Source organism: Gorilla gorilla, chromosome 18 (assembly GCF_029281585.2).
Source record: "Gorilla gorilla gorilla isolate KB3781 chromosome 18, NHGRI_mGorGor1-v2.1_pri, whole genome shotgun sequence".
NCBI lineage: Eukaryota > Metazoa > Chordata > Mammalia > Primates > Hominidae > Gorilla > Gorilla gorilla.
This window is the reverse complement of record NC_073242.2, coordinates 23,636,519-23,655,400: the sequence shown is the minus strand read 5'-3', so window position 1 is coordinate 23,655,400 and position 18,882 is coordinate 23,636,519. Positions and strand designations below refer to the sequence as shown.

Genomic DNA, 18,882 nt, shown 5'->3' with positions numbered 1-18,882 from the left:
CTCCATTTCGCACACACACACACACACGCGCGCGCACACACACACACGCACACACACACACACGCACGCACACACACACATACACACACACACACACCTGTGCTTTGGGATTTCCCTCTCTTGCCATGCTTGGAACCATGAAACTAAGCTAGCCTGGTGGAGGAAAAGAAGACGCATGGAGGAAAAATGAAATGCCCAGATCAACAGCCTGCCAGCCCTCAGTCAATGCTAGCAAGGCTGTTCTAGGTAATCCAGCATCAGCCCAGCCACTAGCTGACCAAGACCCAGGACAGAGCCCAGCAGGGATCACCCAAATAAACCCAGGTCAGAAGAATCACCCAAGTAACCCACACAATCATGAGAAACCACAAATAACTGATGTTTCAAGCCACCAAATTTTGGAATGGTTTGTTACAGAGCAAAATAACTAACCAATAAAGCAGAAATGGAAAAGTATCTTGTAAGTACTGGAGCTTCAGTTCCAGCCTTTGAGGTCCTTGGTCCTGAAGCTCTTACTCTACTCCCAATGTCCTTCTCAGGAGTCAATGGGCCCTCTTTTCCTACTGCTAATTTGAGCTGGATTTCTCTCATTTTCATTTAAAAAAAATTGTAAAGCTTTATTTCTTCTTTGTAATCAGGTACAATTTTAAATGAACAGAAATTCTTCGTTGCTCTAAAATTTAAGAAGTTTTACCCATGAAACATATTTGTCTGGGGTTTTACGAGAAGAAAAGGTCCTTGAATAATGTTTTCATTTCTTTCTCAGTTATTTGCCTATTCTGGTTTTCGATTTCTTTTTGAGACAAAATTGACAATTTTACGAGAAAATCATCCATTTCAACCAGATTTTCAAACATGTTCTCACTTATTTACATACTTTAATGTATACATACATTTAGTACTTTCATTTCTGTTTTATCAAATCTTCAACATTTAACAAGTTTAACAAGTTTATGATTTTTAATCTATCTTATCACAAAGTGAGACTTGATCAAAAGGATAAGGTCAACATTAGTGTCTACCATCTTTAATTGACCTGATTTAGTGATGGAATTAGGAGAGCACAGGACCTAACAGTGGGTTTTACTCAGTAACTTGACTATAAATCATAAGAAATCATTTCTAAAGCCATAAAATGTTGAAAAAAGTATCTTTAGACAAACCAAAGAGTCCTTTTGTACTGCCTGCCCAGAGCCCCTGTTCAATAAAGTTGCTATTATTATTAGCTATTATTTCTTGGCAGGTCAGAGGGTAACCTGTATCCCTTATAGAGCAGGAGAGGCTCCTCCAGACATTACTAATGATTTTAAAACCAGGTATTGAGTGCCTTGTTTGTGCCAGACATTATTTTAGGGGTGGTTCAAGCAGTCTCCTATTGAATAGTTACCAAAAAAAAAACACTTTATTTAGGTATTATTTTCTCTATTTTAAAGACATAAACTGAGGGTCACAGAACTTAAAGTTATTTTCCCAAGGTCATTGGACCTTGGGACATAGCAGAGACCATTTGGAATTTGACACCAGCATTTTCTGGCTTCAAAGTTTGAGTTCTTTTCTTAGCACTGCATCACAGAATTTGAGGTTTGTGTGAAGTAATGGAAATGGAAACCGTAATCACCTCATAAGGGCATGCTCTGGGTGGAAGAATGTAGAGAATTATCAGTATATTCTTGATTATGGACCTAGGTGGAGCAATGGAAATGGCCTTAGCTACATGTACCAAGGGCTTACTATGCACTGTGCCAAGCGCTTTTATGTAAGGGCTTTGAAATTCATTTGTCTTTTGTTTGTGAACTCTTTCTCATTTTAAATATTTTTAAAATTATCACTATAAACCTATGTGGTTGGTACTAACATCCTATTTTACATATAAGGAAACTAGGGCATAGAGAAGTCGAACGACATGCCCAAGTTTTCCTAATGAGTATCTGGGCAGAATCAAGACTCAAATTCAGGTATGTCTGATTTCAGAGTCCGTGCTCTTAACCACCATTGACATGATCAATAAACTGCCACATTAACCACTTATAGCTAGAGGTGGTTAAGTCCACTGGCAATTGAGGCAGGGAATAAATTAGGTGCATTCTTTTGATGAGGCCATCTACGACTCTGAGCCACACTATAACATGCAGATTTTTATGAAGTCCAGTGTGATGGTCTCCAGGGGTTCTGTTCTGCTATGGCCTCTTGGGTTAACAGGATCTGCAATAGATTAACCATAGATACTTCCTCTCCAATGAGGGCACTGGAATCTATTTTTCTACCACTTGAATCTGGACTTGGCCAGAGACTAGCTTTTTAGGACATTAGCAAACATGATACAAAGGCTTAAAAAGCATTGGGGATGCTCTCTTGCTCTTCTTGGAGCCTAGAAACCACCATGTGAACAAGCCAGACCTAGCCAGTTGGATGGAGGATGATGCCACATGGACGAGAGCCAAAGCACACAGGCCGACAACCTGCTCGTTGTCAGTCATGTGAAAGGGGCCATCTTAGATCATCCACCCACCAGCCAACCAACCAGCTATCCACAGACACAGACAAGAACCCCTTAAACTGTGCCCAGGGAAAGTACCTCACTTGACTCACCCTAGTCCCAACCCTCAGAGACAACTCTGTTTCTTGTTCTGAGATGTCACAGGAGGCTGTGTATGTGGTCAGTATTCTGAGTGCTGAATAACCTATAATGTCTATAAGTAATGCTTATGACAGTACCAGAGACCTGGTCTCTCTAAGAGGTACAAGAGACAGATGAATTGAGGATTTCCTGCCTGGTGAGATCAAGAACAAGAAGGATGACTGTGGGTGACCAGGAGTATCATCCATGAACTCTGCCACACTTTGTGGTCCTCCAATGGCGAGTGCCCATAAATGTTGTCTATTCTCATTGGTATTGAATGGTTGGCTCAGTAGCTAGGTTCACGGGACAGTGCCTGGTTCATAAAATTGCCTCAATGTGATATGATGTGAACATATCTGTAGGATAATGCCAACAGCACAAAGCTCTACTAATATCCATAATATTGCCTGGCTCAGACTGGGCTTGGAATAGCAGAGGGTAGAGGATGCAACCAAGCACATCCTTTATCGTGGATGGAGCCTTGTCCAAGGTCACCGCCTGTGTGTTTCTGCTTCATGAACTTGCTGCACACCAGTTCCTCCAAGGTCATGCAGAAGGAGAGGGCACCCCTCCATACCTGCATGAGTATCAGGGGCAGCTAAAGGAGAGTCTGGCCAGGTGGGCAAGCAGGTGTGGCTAGGTCTTTAATCATGCCTCCAACCATGAGCAGAAAAAGGTCAATGAACTGAGTCAAGCCAGTTCAGGTGTCTGGACCAATTCATCATCCTTGGTGCCAACTGACCTTTTTGGAACTGTATCCAGAGATAGAATCATTTCAGGTAGGCTGCCAAATCCTATGCATGCTGGCTGCAGGGAGTACTTCCTGCTCTCCTCATGCTCAAGGCAATGAATGGCTGCACTCCTTCATTCATACAGAGAGGGGTCTCATGCCACTTACAGAGCCTCCACACTTCTAGGAAAGACTGCCAGGTGGCAGACAGAGAACCTGCTCATTCTTCACCCTTTCCTGGTCTGTCTGACAAGACACCTGTCCTTGCTGGCTGCCCAGCATGTGTGCACTGTTATTCATTGTCATTGTCATCATCATCATCACATATATAGCTCTTGCCATGCACCAGACACTGTCCTAAGTGCTTTTACAGATATCTATGTATTTGATACTCATAACAATGCTATCAAGTAGAAACTATTATTTTACTCATTTTTTAGCTGAGGAATCTAAGGCATAAATGGATTTAAGTAATTTGTCCAAGGTCACACAGATCTGAGGCTAGGAATGCTGGCTCCATAATCCGTGATTTTAACCAGGACACAATACTGTTTCTCTAGCTTTCCTCAGAGAAACTACCTCTTCCCCACTCTCAATCCATGGAAGGGGCACTCAGGCCCTCATCTACAGGTGTAGGCACAATGTATTAGTCAGGGTTCTCCAGAAAAAATCAATAACGTGAATTGGTGTACATAATTATGGAAGCCAAGAAGTCCTACAGTCTTCCATCTGCAAGCCAGAGAACCAAGAAAGCCAGGGGTATAGTTTAATCCAATGTTTGAAATCTGAGCCCAAAGACCTGAGAACCATAGGTGCCAATGGAGTAGGTCCTGGTCCAGGTCTGAAGGACTGGGAGCCTGGAGCACCAACACCCAAAGGCGGGAAAAAATTAATGTTCCAGCTCAAAAAGAGAGAGTGAATTTACCCTTCCTCTGCCTTTTTGTTCTGAGTCCTCAACAGATTAGATGGTGCCTGCCTATGTCAATGAAGGCAATTTTTCTACTCAGTCTACTGATTCAAATGATAATTTCTTCTGAAAACACCCTCACAGACACGCCCAGAAATCATGTATTACCAGCCATCTGGGTACCCCCCTTAGCCCAGTCAAGGTTAACTGCATGTGCAAAATTAACCATCACAAGTCCACCCTTTCTCAACTTGGCATCCATACACACCTTCTTAAATAAAGAACCTCCAAATAAAGAATAACAAGGACATAATTCCACCTGATGTGATACAATTAGACTTTGTACAACTGAAAATGCAATAATCCCCTCCCCAGAAAAGGAGATGAAGTCCTTGAGTAATGATTCCTCTTGTCCTGGTATCCTATAACTTAAATACTAAGACATAAAATTAACAATACTTAAATACTGATATAAAGTCAATACATCTTATGTTACATGATAAAGAACTAAAAGAGCAAAGAAAACAAAGATATTTGCTTACCATATGTATATATACACACAAACATATCCATAACAAAATAATGCCAATAATCATGCCAATCACAGTCCTTGTTTCTGTAACTGGTCACATGGTCATAGCTGGTATTTGTAACTACTTTCTTCTATTACCTATTCTGTATTCCCTTTACTTTCAGTGGGCACCTCAGCTGGTGGTGGTTGCTTACCTGGCAGGGTGACCCAAACCTTCATTCTTAAAGGGTCTGGGCCATTCATAGTTTTGCCTGTATTGAGTTGTTGTAGTTTTTCATTGATCTTAATCATAGGTCATGGTAATACCAAGAGATGTCTTTAGGGATCTCCTGTATCCAGACACATTTTTTCTTTTCTCCATTGTAGAGTAGTGTCCAATTTCCCCTTAGTAGTCCAGATCAATCACTCCAGCCAACTTCATAACTTCCTTCTTGGCCTGTTAACTCAGAGGCATGGGAACCCCAAAGTGGCTGGGTGGCAGTCTTAACTATCAATAGAATCATTGTTCTGTCTCCTGCTGGAAGTATTCCTCCCTCTGGAACTGAGACCTCCATGCTGGGAAAGCATAAAGTCATGGGAAAAGAAAGCAAAATTTTGCTGGTGGTAAAATTACTAGGGGTAATAATGAGTGGTACCACTCCCATTCCACTTCCTTGATTCCCAGATCCATAAATTTCTGGCTATCAGAGAAAAAGCACCATATACTAGATGCTGATTCAGAGCATATATAGCCTTCTGGAGAATCTTGCCCAGGCATGCAAGGTGTTGCTACCTAGCTGGCAACATAACTGACTCTTCAAAAGGCCATTCCACCATTCTATCAAGCCAGCTGCTTCAGAATGATGGGGAACATGGTAAGACCAGTGAATTCCATGAGTGTGAGTTCACTGCCCACTCTTTAGCTTTGAAGTGATTTCTTTGATCAGACACAATGCTGTGTGGAATTTCATAACAGTGAATAAAGCATGCTCTAAGTCCATGAATGGCAGTTTCAGTAGAAGCACTGTAGGCAGGGAAGGCAAATCTGTATCCAGCATGTCTATTTCCATAAGGATAAAATGCTGCCTCTTCCATAATGGAAGGGGTCCAATGTAATCAACCTGCCGCCAGGTAGCTGGCTGATAACCCCTAGGCACGGTGCCATATCAGGAACTCAGTGTTGGTCTCTGCTGCTGGCAGATTGAGCACTCAGCGGTGGCCATAGCCAGGTCAGCCTTGATGAGTGGAAGTCTATGCTGCTGAGCCCATGCATAACCTCCATCCCTGCCACCAAGGCCACTTTGTTCATGAGCCCATTGTGTGATGACAGGGTGTCTGGGGAAAGAGGCTGCCTGGTATCCAAATAACGGGTCATTCTATCAAGTCAATTATTAAAATCCTCCTCTGCTGAGGTCACCCTTTGGTAAGCACTCACCTGGGACACAAAGATTTTCATGTTTATTGCCCACTCAGAGATGTCTATCCATACACCTTATCCCCACACTTTTTTGTCACCAATTTTGTCAATCATATTCCTTCCAAGTCCCTGCCCAGCCAGTCAAATAATTGGTTACAGCCCATGAATCAGGATATAGTCACATGTATGGCCACTTCTCCTCCCAAGCAAAGTGCACAGCCAGGTGCACTGGTCAAAGTTCTGCCCACCGAGAAGATTCCCTTCACTATTGTCCCTCAGGGATGTCCTAAAGTGACTACAGTGCTGTAGCTGTCCACTTCTGGGTGGTGTCTACACACCGTACAGAAACATCTGTAAACTGGGTCCTAGTCTTCTCTTCCTCTGTCAACTGATCATAGGGAACTAACTCCTCATGAGCCCAAAGGTGCAAGTTGGGAGAGAGAAGGCAGGGTAGCAAGAGTGGGGAGCACGGGCATCCAGGCCATTTCTTCATGTATCGTACTTGTGCCTTTAGAGCCTGCCCAGGCTTGATCACATACATACCACTTCCATTTGATGATGAAGTGCTGCTGTGCATGCCCACTTTATGGCTTGGTGGTTTAGATAAGACCCAGTTAATGATGAGCAATTCAGGTCATACGGCAATTTAGTGGCCCATGGTCAAATCGTCAGTTTCCATGAAGGCCCAGTAGCAGGCCAAGAGCTGTCTCTTAATAGGAAACTAGCTATCTGTGGATTATGGCAGGACCATATTCCAAAATCTTAAATGTTTGTGCTTCAATTCACCTATAGAGGCTTGCCAAAGGCCCCACACAGTATCCCTCTCTGCCACTAACCAACCACCATTGGATTTGCTGGGTCATATGGCCCAAGTGGCAAAGCAGCTTGCACAGCTGTCTGGACCTGTTGCAGAGCCTTCTACTGTTCTGGGCCCTACTGAAAACCAGAAGCTCTTGGCGTCCCTTGGTAAGCAGGCCAGCATAACACACTCAAATGAGGAATGTGTTGCCTCCAAAATCCAAGTAGGCCCAGTAGGCCATCTGTCTCTTTCTCGGATGTAGAAGGGTCCAGATGCAACAACTTATCCTTCACATTAAAAGGGGTATCTTAACATGCCACACACCACTGACCCCTAGAAATTTCACTGAGGAAGAAGGTCCCTAAATTTTAGTTGGATTTATTTCCCATCCTCTAACACACAAATGTCTTACCAATGTCTAGAGTAGTTGCTACTTCTCATTCACTAGCACAAATCAGCATAATGTCATCAATGTAAAGGACCATTGTCATAGCTTGTGGAAGGAAAAAATGATCAAGATCCCTGCAAACTAAATTATGACATACGACTGAAGAGTTGATATACCCCTGAAGTAGGACAGTGAAGGTGTATTGCTAGCCTTACCAGCTGCAATAAAACTGCTCTGGTGGGTCTTATGGACAGAGATGGAGAAAAAGGCATTTGATAAATCAATAGCTACATACTAGCTAACAGAGGATGTATTAAGTTGCTCAACCAATGAAACCACCACATTTGATACAGCAGCTACACTTAGAGTGATCACTTGGTTAAGCTTATGATTATCCACTGACATTCTTCTAGATTCATCTGTCTTCTGCAGAAGCCAAATAAGAGAGCTGAATAAGGGATATGGTGGGAATCACTACCTCTGCATCTTTCAAGTCATTGATGATGGCACTGACCTCTGCTATCCCTCTAAGGATGTAGTATTGATCTTGGTTGGCTGTTTTCCTAGGCTGGGGCAGTTCTAATGGCTTCCTCTTGGCTTCGCCCATCATAGTAGGCCTCCCTCTACAGGTCAAAGAACCAGTATGGGGATTCTGCCAACTGCTAAGTATGTCTATTCTAATTATCCATTCTGGAACTGGGGAAATAACTGCAGGATGGGTTTGGGGACTCACTGGATCCACTGTAAGACAGACCTGAGCTAAAATTCCATTGATCACCTGACCACCATAAGCCCCTATTCTGACTGGAGGGCCAAGTGACATTTTAGGTCTCCTAGAATCAGTGTCAGTTCAGAACTAGTGTTCAGTAGTCCCCAAAAGGTCTGATCATTTCCTTTTCTCTAGTGCACAGTTATCCTGATAAAAAGCAGTAGGTCCCTTTGGGCAAGGCTGGGAGAAAGATTAACAGGATAAACTTTTAGCAGTATAATCGCTTTCTCAAGGAAACTTTACCTCCCTTTCATTCAAAGGGTTCTGGGTCTATAAACTGGCCCAAGTCTGGGAATGGACTGAGGGGCTATGATTCTCTATCTTTATGATTCAAGTTAGACTTCTGTTCACTTCACCTAGAATTTTTCTGCTATACAGATCAAGTAAGAATTTAGTAGGCTTCCCACCTATTTCACTTCTAGCAACACCATGATTAGGCAGTGCTTAGGTCTGCATGAGTCAGGCTATTCTGATTGTTGTTGTAACTCTGCGATCCATTAATGTAACCGCACCTACCTTGCCTTTAACAGTTGAGTGCCACCAAACGGCCCCTGATACTCCAGGACCCAATTATTCCCATTGCATTTAAGTTTTCCAATTAAGTGGCTGTGGTTCCCATAGTAAGGCTTGGTCTATAGAGAAGAGGGATCACAGAGCTCTTAAAGGATGCTGAGGCTCCCCTCACAAATATATTTCTCAAAGTATTGACAGAGACATACCTTTCTTAAAGGTATGTCTGACCTTCCCAGCATGGGTGAACAGGTATTAAATGACAAATCCACTCTAGCATTCTAATCTCCCTAAGCTTTTGAATCCTTTCCTCTACATTAAACCAGGGGAGGTCAGGCATCTCCAACTCACTCATGATAGGCCATCTTTTAATCCATGTTTCAGCCAACCAGCTAAACTGTTAGAGCCCTTCCTAACTCCTTAAGCTGGAACATTACATTCAGAATCTCTGCTTAGTGAACTTCTATCAATAAATTCAGCCTGATCCAACTTCATGTTACTTCCACCATTATCCTACCCCCTTAATATCATTCCTATGCATATTCCCTATGGTTCTGCTTGTACAAATTAGAAAACTCAAATAGTTCTTTTGGGGTATAGCATACCTCCCCGTGGGTCACACTGTTCATCTCACCTTCAGGAGCCTGCTAGGACTTGAAGGGGTGGTGGGATTGGGTGCTGACAAGAATCAGCATTGCCTGGCATGGCAACTGCCTCAGGGAAAGCCATTACTGTTTCCTAGGGCAATGCAGGGTTAGTTCCCTTAGACAAGGTGGAAAGGCCAATGCCACCCTGAGTGGGGATGACACTTTTGCTTGAGGTAAGGAGGCCACTTCCACTGGTAAAAAAAAGACTTGTCAGAATTTAGGGGCTCAATGTCCCCAGCTTCATTAGGGTTTTCATCAGAGTCTTCCCACCTTATGGGATCCCATTCTTTTCTGATCAATGCCCTTGCCCTTGCTTTTACAGCAGACACCCTGTGTGGTGGGGAGTCCAATTTGCGTTGTAATTCAGCCAATTGCAGGATGAGGTTGTGCATTTAATTTTCAGAAATTTCAGCCCTGCAACTACAGGCTGGAAGGCTCTCCTTCAGGGCATACCTAGAAGCTCTTAGATCATTTATGAAACTCTTTGAGCTGGGAATTCAAATCCCTGAGCTCATCTTTTTCTTTCTCCACTTTGTCCAGAGACATTAGGAGCAAGTCATTATATGCCTTAGTTTTCCAAAAGTGTTTGGGTATCATATATCGAATCACTTGGCTCCTTGCTTCTTATAAATGGTTGATTAGGAGTATCCAATGCAGATGATTTGTGTATCTCTATAAACAGATCATGCCATGGACTATCCAGGCTCTCTTTACTACTAGAAATAGGGTAATTAGCATTCTTAAATCTAATCAGATTTGGCAGCCAATTGCCAAATCCCCGAAACCAATTCAGAAAACCCATCCTTAAAATTTTGTTCCTCTATACACTGTTAGTACCAAAATTTTCTGTCCTAGTCCCTTCTGGCTGCTGTAACAAAATACCAAAACCTGAGTGGTTTTTAAATGATAAACTTATTCCTCACAGTTCTGGAGGCTAGAAAGTACAAGATCAAGGCGCTGGAAGATTCAGTCTCCGGTGAGAGCTCACTTTCTCATACACAACTGTCTTCTCATTGTAACCTCACATGGTAGAAGGGGTGAGGGATATCTCTGGGGTCTTTTTTATAGGGGCACTATCTCATTTATGAGGGCTCTTCCCCCATGAACTGACCACCTCCCAAGGGGCCCACCTTCTAACACCATACCTTGGGTGTTAGGATTTCAGGATATAAGTTTGGAGAAACAAAACATTCACACCACAGCAGCATATACCCAGGCCTGGCCAATCAGCATAACCCATTCTTCTGGCAATATGTGATTCATGGTCTAATGAGACTTTAGCTCTTGTTACTGCACTGAAGCACTGATAAGATACAAGATTAAAGGTGTTGCAGCCACCATGCTCGCATAGGAGACAAGCCTTCCTGAAAATAAAATCAACACAGACAAAGGCTAAGCCAAGAAAGGGAGAAACAGGTTCTTGAGGACATTATTTAGAACTTTGATTCACTGTGCTTGAAGCCAAGTCAACCCTTAGGCCTTTTCTATTTCAAGGACCCAAAATTTTCCTTTTCATATAAGTCAGTTTGAGCTGAGTTTCTGTCTTAGGCAACAGAAACATTCAGCAGATAGATAGAATATGGGAAACACCATCTTCTTGGCTGCAAGTTGAGTATCAAGTTTCAGTCTGCATGAACACTCAGAGCTGCATACTGAGTAGGGCAGTCTTCCCAAACTCCCCTGCCTATTTTGCTAGGGAGGTGAGAAGAAATTGCACTACAAGGGCTAGGGCATAGGATCTGAGAGAACATGACAAACAGTCTCAAACTTTGTCTTTGCAAACAGATTTCCAAGGACTTTGGTTGTTCCATGTTTCTTGGAGTTCTTAACCTCAATTACCACATTTTCCAAGCAAAGAATATCCAACATATGCTCCAGCATCTTTGTGTTGCTATGGCAACACATATGCCCTCCCCCCAAACTCCCACCCCAGTTTGCAGCAAATTGGCAGATGACCATTTGCAGAAGACCAGCAGGAGCTAAAGAAATCCAATGACAGAAGATAGTCACTACTCACTTTGGGCAAGCTGTCAGCTGTCAAGTCTAAGTGGGTAACAGAACCAGTAATGGAGACAAAGCCAATGGGAGAAATTTCAAGAAGGGGAATCAAAGCAGAAACAAAGTAAGAGAACTAGGGGTGATGGCTGCATTGGGGTATGCTGAATGCAGTTCATTATTGGGCAATGAAAGACTGTGCATGGTGGAAAGCCTTCTCAGCTAGGACAGTTTCAGCTGCATGTAAAAGAATGCCCCCAGGGTCAGGCATGGTGACTCATGCCTGTAATTCTAGCACTTTGGGAGGCCAAGGTAGGAGGAGGGCTTCAGCCCAGGAATTCGAGATCAGCCTGGGCAACATAGGGAAAACCTATCTTTACCAACAAATAAAAAATTAGCCAGGTGTGGTGGCATGCACTTGTAGGCCCAGCTATGTGGGAGGCTGAGGTGGGAGGGTTGCTAGAGCCAGGGAGGTTAAGCTGCAGTGAGTGAGACATGATCATGCCACCACACTCTGGCCTGGGCAACAGAGCAAGATTCTGCCTCAAAAGAGAAAAAAACAAAAATAAAAGAGAAGGCTTCAAAGAGTAAGACTTTGCTTAAAAAAAAAAAAAAAGAAAAAAAGCTTCTTTTTCTCTTTCTTTTTTTTTTTGAGACAGAGTCTCACTCTGTCGCCCAGGCTGGAGTGCAGTGGTGCGATCTCCGCTTACTGCAAGCTCTGGCTCCCAGGTTCACGCCATTCTCCTGCCTCAGCCTCCCAAGGAGCTAGGACTACAGGCGCCCACCACCATGCCTGGCTAATTTTTTGTATTTTTAGTAGAGACGGGGTTTCACCATGTTAGCCAGGATGGTTTCGATCTCCTGACCTTGTGATCTGCCCGCCTCAGCCTCCCAAAGTGCTGGGATTACAGGTGTGAGCCACCGTGCCCGGCCAAAAAAAAGAAGCTTCTTCTCCCATCTATCCAGGTTGGGGATAAAAGGACTGTGAGTGGTATCAACAGCTCATCAGCATCATCGTGGACCCACGGTTCTTTTAAGTTTTCCACTCTGCCATGATCAGGATGTCGGCAATGTGTCCCTCATTGACCCAAAAGGGCTGCCACAACTCCAAGCATTATATCCTTGTACAAAAATGCCCAAGAGGACAAGGGAAGGGATGTCTCTCTCTTATCAGAAAGGAAAAATCTTTCCTAGACTCTTTCCCAGGTCTTCCCCTCAGTTCCCATTAGCAGGATTGGGTCACATCCTCATTCAGCAGCTACAAGAGAGCCGGGGAAAGCAAGTATCAGGCATTTTTAGCTTCCAGCATGAGAGGTAGCCTCTGCCAGAGGATGAAGGCTGTGAATGGCTGCTGGGTAGGCCAATCAACAATGTACCCTAAACTTTAAACATATTTGTACCAAAACTTTTGCCATATCCTTATATCACCCATACTGTCATTCACTTAATATTGTTCTCAAATCAGTTTATCTTTTGTTTAACCTAAAAATCTTTACTTAGGTAGGAAATTCTATATCCTTATCATAAATGCAAAACCACTACTAGATACATTTTCCCAATCCACATTAAAATACATTTATAATGATTAAAACAAAAATTTTTTGCACATTTTACCTACAAGCATCTCTTGTCCCACTAGCAGTAGTCATACTTTGAGATTCATGGTAGCAGGATAAATTCATTTCCTCCTCATTCCTGGGCCCTGATATTTAAGAACACCCTAACAAGCAGCGTGCACTGGCTCATGCCTGGAATCCCAACACTTTGGGAGGCCAAGGCAGGAGGATTGCTTGAGCCCAGGAATTTGAGACCAGCCTGGGCAACACTCTTAAATAATAATAATAATAGGCCGGGCACAGTGACTCACACCTGTAATCCCAGCACTTTGGGAGGCCAAGGCGGGCGGATCACGAGGTCAGGAGATCGAGACCATCCTGGCTAACACGGTGAAACCCCGTCTCTACCAAAAATACAAAACAAAAAATTAGCCAGGCATAGTGGCAGGTGCCTGTAGTCCCAGCTCCTCGGGAGGCTGAGGCAGGAGAATGGCATGAACCCAGGAGGCAGAGCTTGCAGTGAGCTGAGATTGCTCCACTGCACTCCAGCCTGGGCGACAGAGCAAGACTCCATCTCAAAAATAATAATAATAATAATAACAAAAGAAAGAACACCCTAACAAAGTGTCATAACGTGCACTGCAAAGTACCACCGAAACTACCTTTTTGCAGCCACACTACCAAGTAGGCTCCTGCCTCTCACCCTCCGTGCTCCAGCTCTCAAAGTGAAGACATTAGCAAAATCATAGTAGACAAACTAGCTGGCTTCCTATCCAGCCACACCCCCTCTCAAAATTTTATTTTCCACTAAAAGGAAAACTGTCTCAAAAGCTATAGGGACCACCACATGCCTTAGAGTAAGATCGTCCACACTTACTCGTCTAAGAATGCTCACTCACATTTAATCACAAGGCAGCATTGACTGTGGACAGAGAAAAGCGATCGATGCCCATTACTTACATCAGAGGCTGGACCCTTGTCAGCGCCAGGGCAGGAGAATGTGACAAATTCATGGCACCGCTTGTGCACCACAAAGCAGCAAACTGCAAAAGAGAAAATCAGGGTGGGAGGAAGGGAAGAAGGAAAGCGGAGAGGAGGAAGAGAGAGAAAGGGAGGAAGAGATCATTAAACTTGAACTTCACCAACAAGTAAAGCCTTTATGCCAAAATAAACAATAATGTCAGCTTCTGCAGCTTGTCCTTTGCTGAAGTCAAACTCTTGGGAACACAGATGCTTCATCTTGCATAGGAGTTAAACTTCTAAAGTTAGCTAGGGTTAGAAAGATTCCATATGCTCAAAATTACACTCCCTTGAAGATCCCTTAAAGTGCCTTGTCTTCTATTGATTTTGGAACAGAATGTTGTTTCTTGGATCAGGTGCCAGATGAAGTAGTTGGCTTGTGTTTAGGTGCATAATGTATAAGAAATATGTATCTTTAAATCCTAGAATCACACTTAAGAGAGGTGTTCATACGATGAGGGTCATGTGGAAACAGAAGGAACAGGATGGTGGACTCATGCCCCATCTCACCAAAAGCAATGTCAATCTAATAGAAGAGTGGGAAAAATAGGCAGCAACGTTTACATTGTCACTTTAGTAGTCTGCAAGCAAATACATATATATACACATTTGAATTGGTGTGAATTTAATGCATCTATGTTATGGCTCCCCTATTTGGAGGTTATATCCCTCTGGGGGAGGTACAATGAAAGAATGTATATAAAATAAAACTGTTTTTTTTTTGTGGTTGTTGTTGTTCAAATCATCTTTTATAGTCTTGGTGTTCAAATCTTCTTTTACAACCTCCAGACTGTGGGTTTCTGGAGGACGGGTGCCATGCTTCAGGGAGCAGCTCAGAGCCTTTCTAAAGTGCATGCTTAGTAAATGAAAATAGAACAGGAAACCTCAAGGCCATCCCTAGTGACACAATGAGTCTAAGTGACATTCACCTATGGTTGCTAAGGTCACAAAAAGATACCACTTGCCTACAGAGGAAAGCTCACTTCACTACCTATGAAGTACACTTGTCAAATAATCAAACACGATTGCTTCAAGTCTCTTGATGCAAATACAGATTTACAGAAAATACAAGTGACAGAGGAACATATTAAATGACACCACAGAGATGCGATCAGCAAACACATCCCCCCCACCCCAACCAAATACCCAGAATGTAGAAAACTACAAGGCAAAGAATATGGTATCTTCAACAAATAAACTACAAGAGAGGACTGCAAGTGGGGAGAAAATAGGATGAGAAACGTATATTTTCAAAGGAATTTAAGAAACATATCAACTAAATTTTTTTTATTTTACTTTAAATTCTGGGATACACGTGCAGAACGTTCAGGTTTGTTACACAGGTATACATGTGCCATGGTGGTTTGCTGCATCTATCAACCCATATCAACTAAAGTTAACATGTGGACCTTGTTTGGATTCTAATTGGAAAAAACCAATAGTTCAAAAAATTGTAAGGCAATCAGGGAAATGGATATACTCACTTTCTGATGACATTAGGGAATTATTGTTACTGATATTAGGGAATGAAAAATATTTGGTGTGATAATGGTCTTGTTTTTCTTTGGTTATAGAATCCTTATCTTTGAGGATACATTAAAATCTTTATGGATAAAATAATATAAAATAATTCAGTATGCCAAGGTGGAGATAGAAAGGGGAGGATTACAGATGAAAAAGAAATTGATCATGATGGGTCGTTATTGAACTGGGTGATGCACACACAAGGATGCATTATACTAATCTGTTGCTTTTATATATGTTTAATTTTTTCCATAATATGAAAAGTTTTCAACAGAGGAAGAGATAGAGAAGTAGAGAAAACCCAAGTCATAAGAAATCGGAGTTGCAGGAGGGTTACAAGATTAAAATGTGCTGAGTCTTATATTCCTCAAAAGATTATAGATATTGAGAAATTGCATATAGGACATTATAAGTTTAAATATACGTGTTAACAATTAAGTATTAAAAATAAGAATAGAAGCCGGGTGTGGTGGCTCACATCTGTAATCCCAGCACTTTGGGACGCCAAGGCAGGAGGATCACTTGAGCCCAGGAGTTTAAGACCAACCTGTGCAACATAGTGAGACCCCATCTCTACAAAAAATAAAAGATTAGCCAGACATGGTGGTGCATGCCTGCAGTCCAGCTACTCCGGAGGCTGAGGTGGGAGGATCGCTTGAGCCCAGGAAGTTGGGGCTGCAGTGAGCCATGACTGCACCACTGCACTCCAGCCTGGGTGACCTAATGAGACCCTGTTTCAAAAATAAATACATAAATAAATAAAAATATAAAAACTACTATGTATTCCTTTTACACCACTAAAAGGGAAAACTGGACAAAGAAAGACAGTCCAAGTACACCTCAAACAGCCTTCTTCATGCTCCAAGGTCATATAAATATTACTCTTTGGAGTTTTTTTGTACTTTTATATGGCATCATTTCCACTTTAAACTCTTTGATCCATGTCTAATTTCTTGGAATCTGATGTGAAATGGGAATCCAATTTGCCATTTTTTTTCCAAAGAGGTAACCAATTGTCCCAGCATCCTTTATTGAATAATTCATCCCTTCCCCACTGATTTCAAATGCCAACTTTATTATATGTTTAATAATTATATATACTGGGGTCTGTCTTTGGGCCTTCTATTCTGTGCCACTGATCTGTCTTCTAGTATAGCAATATGGGCTTTAATTATAGTAGCTCTGTAATATGTTATATCTTGGCAGGGCAAGTCCTCCCTCATTATCCTTATTTTCAACATTTTCTTGGCTATCACTGCATATTTATTCTTCCAAGTAAACTTTAGAATCAGTTTATCAAGATTTTAAAAATACCAATGGAATTTTTATTGGGATTGCATTCAGTCAACCCTCAGCCTCCAAAAAATGATTGGGACTTTGATTGAAATTATGTTAAATTTAGAAATTAAATTCAAGATAATTGATGCCTTGACAACAATGAGTCTTTCCATCAGGAAATGATTGTCCCCTTGTTGAACTCTTATTTTCTCCATATAAGTCCTACACATTTTCCCTTTAGCATCATCTAAGGGATTCTTTTTTATGCTATTGTAAATTTGACATGTCTTCATTTTGTTTCCCAACTGGTCATTGTTTAAAAATACGAAAGCAAATAGCTGTGCGCAGTGGTTCACGCCTGTAATCCCAGCACTTTGGGAGACTGAGGCAGGCAGATCACTTGAGGCCAGGAGTTCGAGACCAGCCTGGCCAACATGGTGAAACCCCGTCTCTACTAAAAATACAAAAAAATTAGCTGGGCGTGGTGGTAGGTGCCTGTAGTAGTCCCAGGTACTCGGAAGGCTGAGGCAGGAGATTGCTTGAACCCAGGAGGCGGAGGTTGAAGTGAGCCAATATCATGCCACTGCACTCCAGCCTGGGCAACAGAGCGAGACTCCATCTCAAAACACAAAACAAACAAACAAACAAAAACAATAGGAAAGCAATAGATTGTTAGCATATTTATTTTAAAGCATTTTAAAAAAAAACTCAAATAGCTTTTGTGGAATTTTAGTTGCTTCGAGTTTTCCAGATAGAAAACCGTATTACCTCAAATAATATTTTTTTATAACATAATGGGTTTATATTTAATATAGTACTTCTCATCAGGAGGATGTTACTCAGTTAATATCAAGTTTTTTTCAAAACATTAAATCTCTTTTCCATGTCAATGTCTATAGTTTTTTTTTTAACATTAAATTTTTTTCCGCATTTCAGTATTAGATACACTGAATACATTTTTCTAAATGTTTTTTCCCTAGAGATAAAAGTTTTCCTTTTTGGCTGACTCTCTGATATCTAAATATAATATTAACTTGGGAGACAACAAAACAAAAATCTAATTAAAAAAATGGAGAAAAGACTCCTCAACGATTCAGGAGGCAGTGATTATAACCGAACAGTGGTGATTTCCTAAGATTCTGGGCAAGAACTTCCTTCTTCCTATTTCACATGCTTTGAGAGAATTCTAAGATTATGAAATATTACTTATGTAAATTTCAGCCATCTTACTTCTTTGACTACCTTTCTAACTAGCAAATTATAGGCTGCATTTTTCTGTGCATTATTTGTTGTAAAGAAAACATTTTTTAATGGCTGCTTCCTAGAAGGTCGTGTCACGTGGAACCTCTTAATCTCAGCATCCGGAGCTCCAGGAAGGGAAAATTTCAAGTCAGATAGAATTCTATATATACCATTTCTTTGGAACCTTCAGCCCTCAAGATTCCAACATCATGACCTCAGTTTCAACACAGTTGTCCTTAGTCCTCATGTCACTGCTTTTGGTGCTGCCTGTTGTGGAAGCAGTAGAAGCCGGTGATGCAATCGCCCTTTTGTTAGGTGTGGTTCTCAGCATTACAGGCATTTGTGCCTGCTTGGGGGTATATGCACGAAAAAGAAATGGACAGATGTGACTTTGAAAGGCCTACTGAGTGGCCTACTGAGTCAAACCTCACCCTGAAAACCTTTGCGCTATAGAGGCTAAACCTGAGCTTTGGTGTGTGAAAGGTTCCAAGAATCAGTAAATAAGGGAGTTTCACATTTTTCATTGTTTCCATGAAATGGCAACAAACATACATTTATAAATAATATTTTTATTATTCTCTCTTTTCCCCTTGTCGTAGTTCCATGTTTAACTTTCCCTTTTATTCAACATGAAAGTAAAGGGATGACAGCATAGTCTCGCCCCATCCCTGAGCTTTCCCCAGCTTCACCTCCCTCTCCCTCTCTACACTTCAACCACACAGGAAAGTTTTTCACCTCTACTCAAACTAACTTTTGGAATTTATATTTTCCTTGGAAATTATCCACAGTGTTCTTCTCAACGTGTTTAAATTGTAGCATCTTATCTGGGATGATATTACACCTTTTCTCTTTCTTTCTTTCTTTATATTGCATTGTTAGGTAGTCTCTCCTTATTTTTTTTCCAGAAGTTTGTGTTCTTTCTTGTCTATTTTTATCTTTCTATCATGTTAAAGAAGCAGATTATGATTA

At 41.8% G+C, this 18,882-nt stretch overlaps 2 protein-coding genes across 4 annotated transcripts in view; one reads left to right on the top strand and one right to left on the bottom strand.

Moving 5' to 3' along the window:
• The window catches only part of PRKCB (protein kinase C beta), a 385,313-nt gene that overhangs the window by 217,165 nt on the left and 149,266 nt on the right, over window positions 1–18,882 (bottom strand). For all 3 annotated transcript variants that reach the window (XM_019012417.4, XM_019012418.4, XM_055365530.2), the window contains one exon: window positions 13,810–13,892. In XM_019012417.4, coding sequence (XP_018867962.1) covers window positions 13,810–13,892 — 83 coding nt within the window. The remainder of the gene's footprint in view (window positions 1–13,809; window positions 13,893–18,882) is intronic.
• Window positions 17,980–18,489, top strand: LOC115931052 (small integral membrane protein 30). The gene has a single exon (XM_031002689.2). It carries the CDS (start codon window positions 18,123–18,125, stop codon window positions 18,300–18,302), a length of 180 nt encoding a protein of 59 aa, XP_030858549.1. The 5' UTR covers window positions 17,980–18,122; the 3' UTR covers window positions 18,303–18,489.

What these genes read in the sequence shown, in the direction of transcription:
- LOC115931052 (XM_031002689.2), top strand. Translation starts at nt 18,123, where the DNA reads ATGACCTCAGTTTCAACACAGTTGTCCTTAGTCCTCATGTCACTGCTT.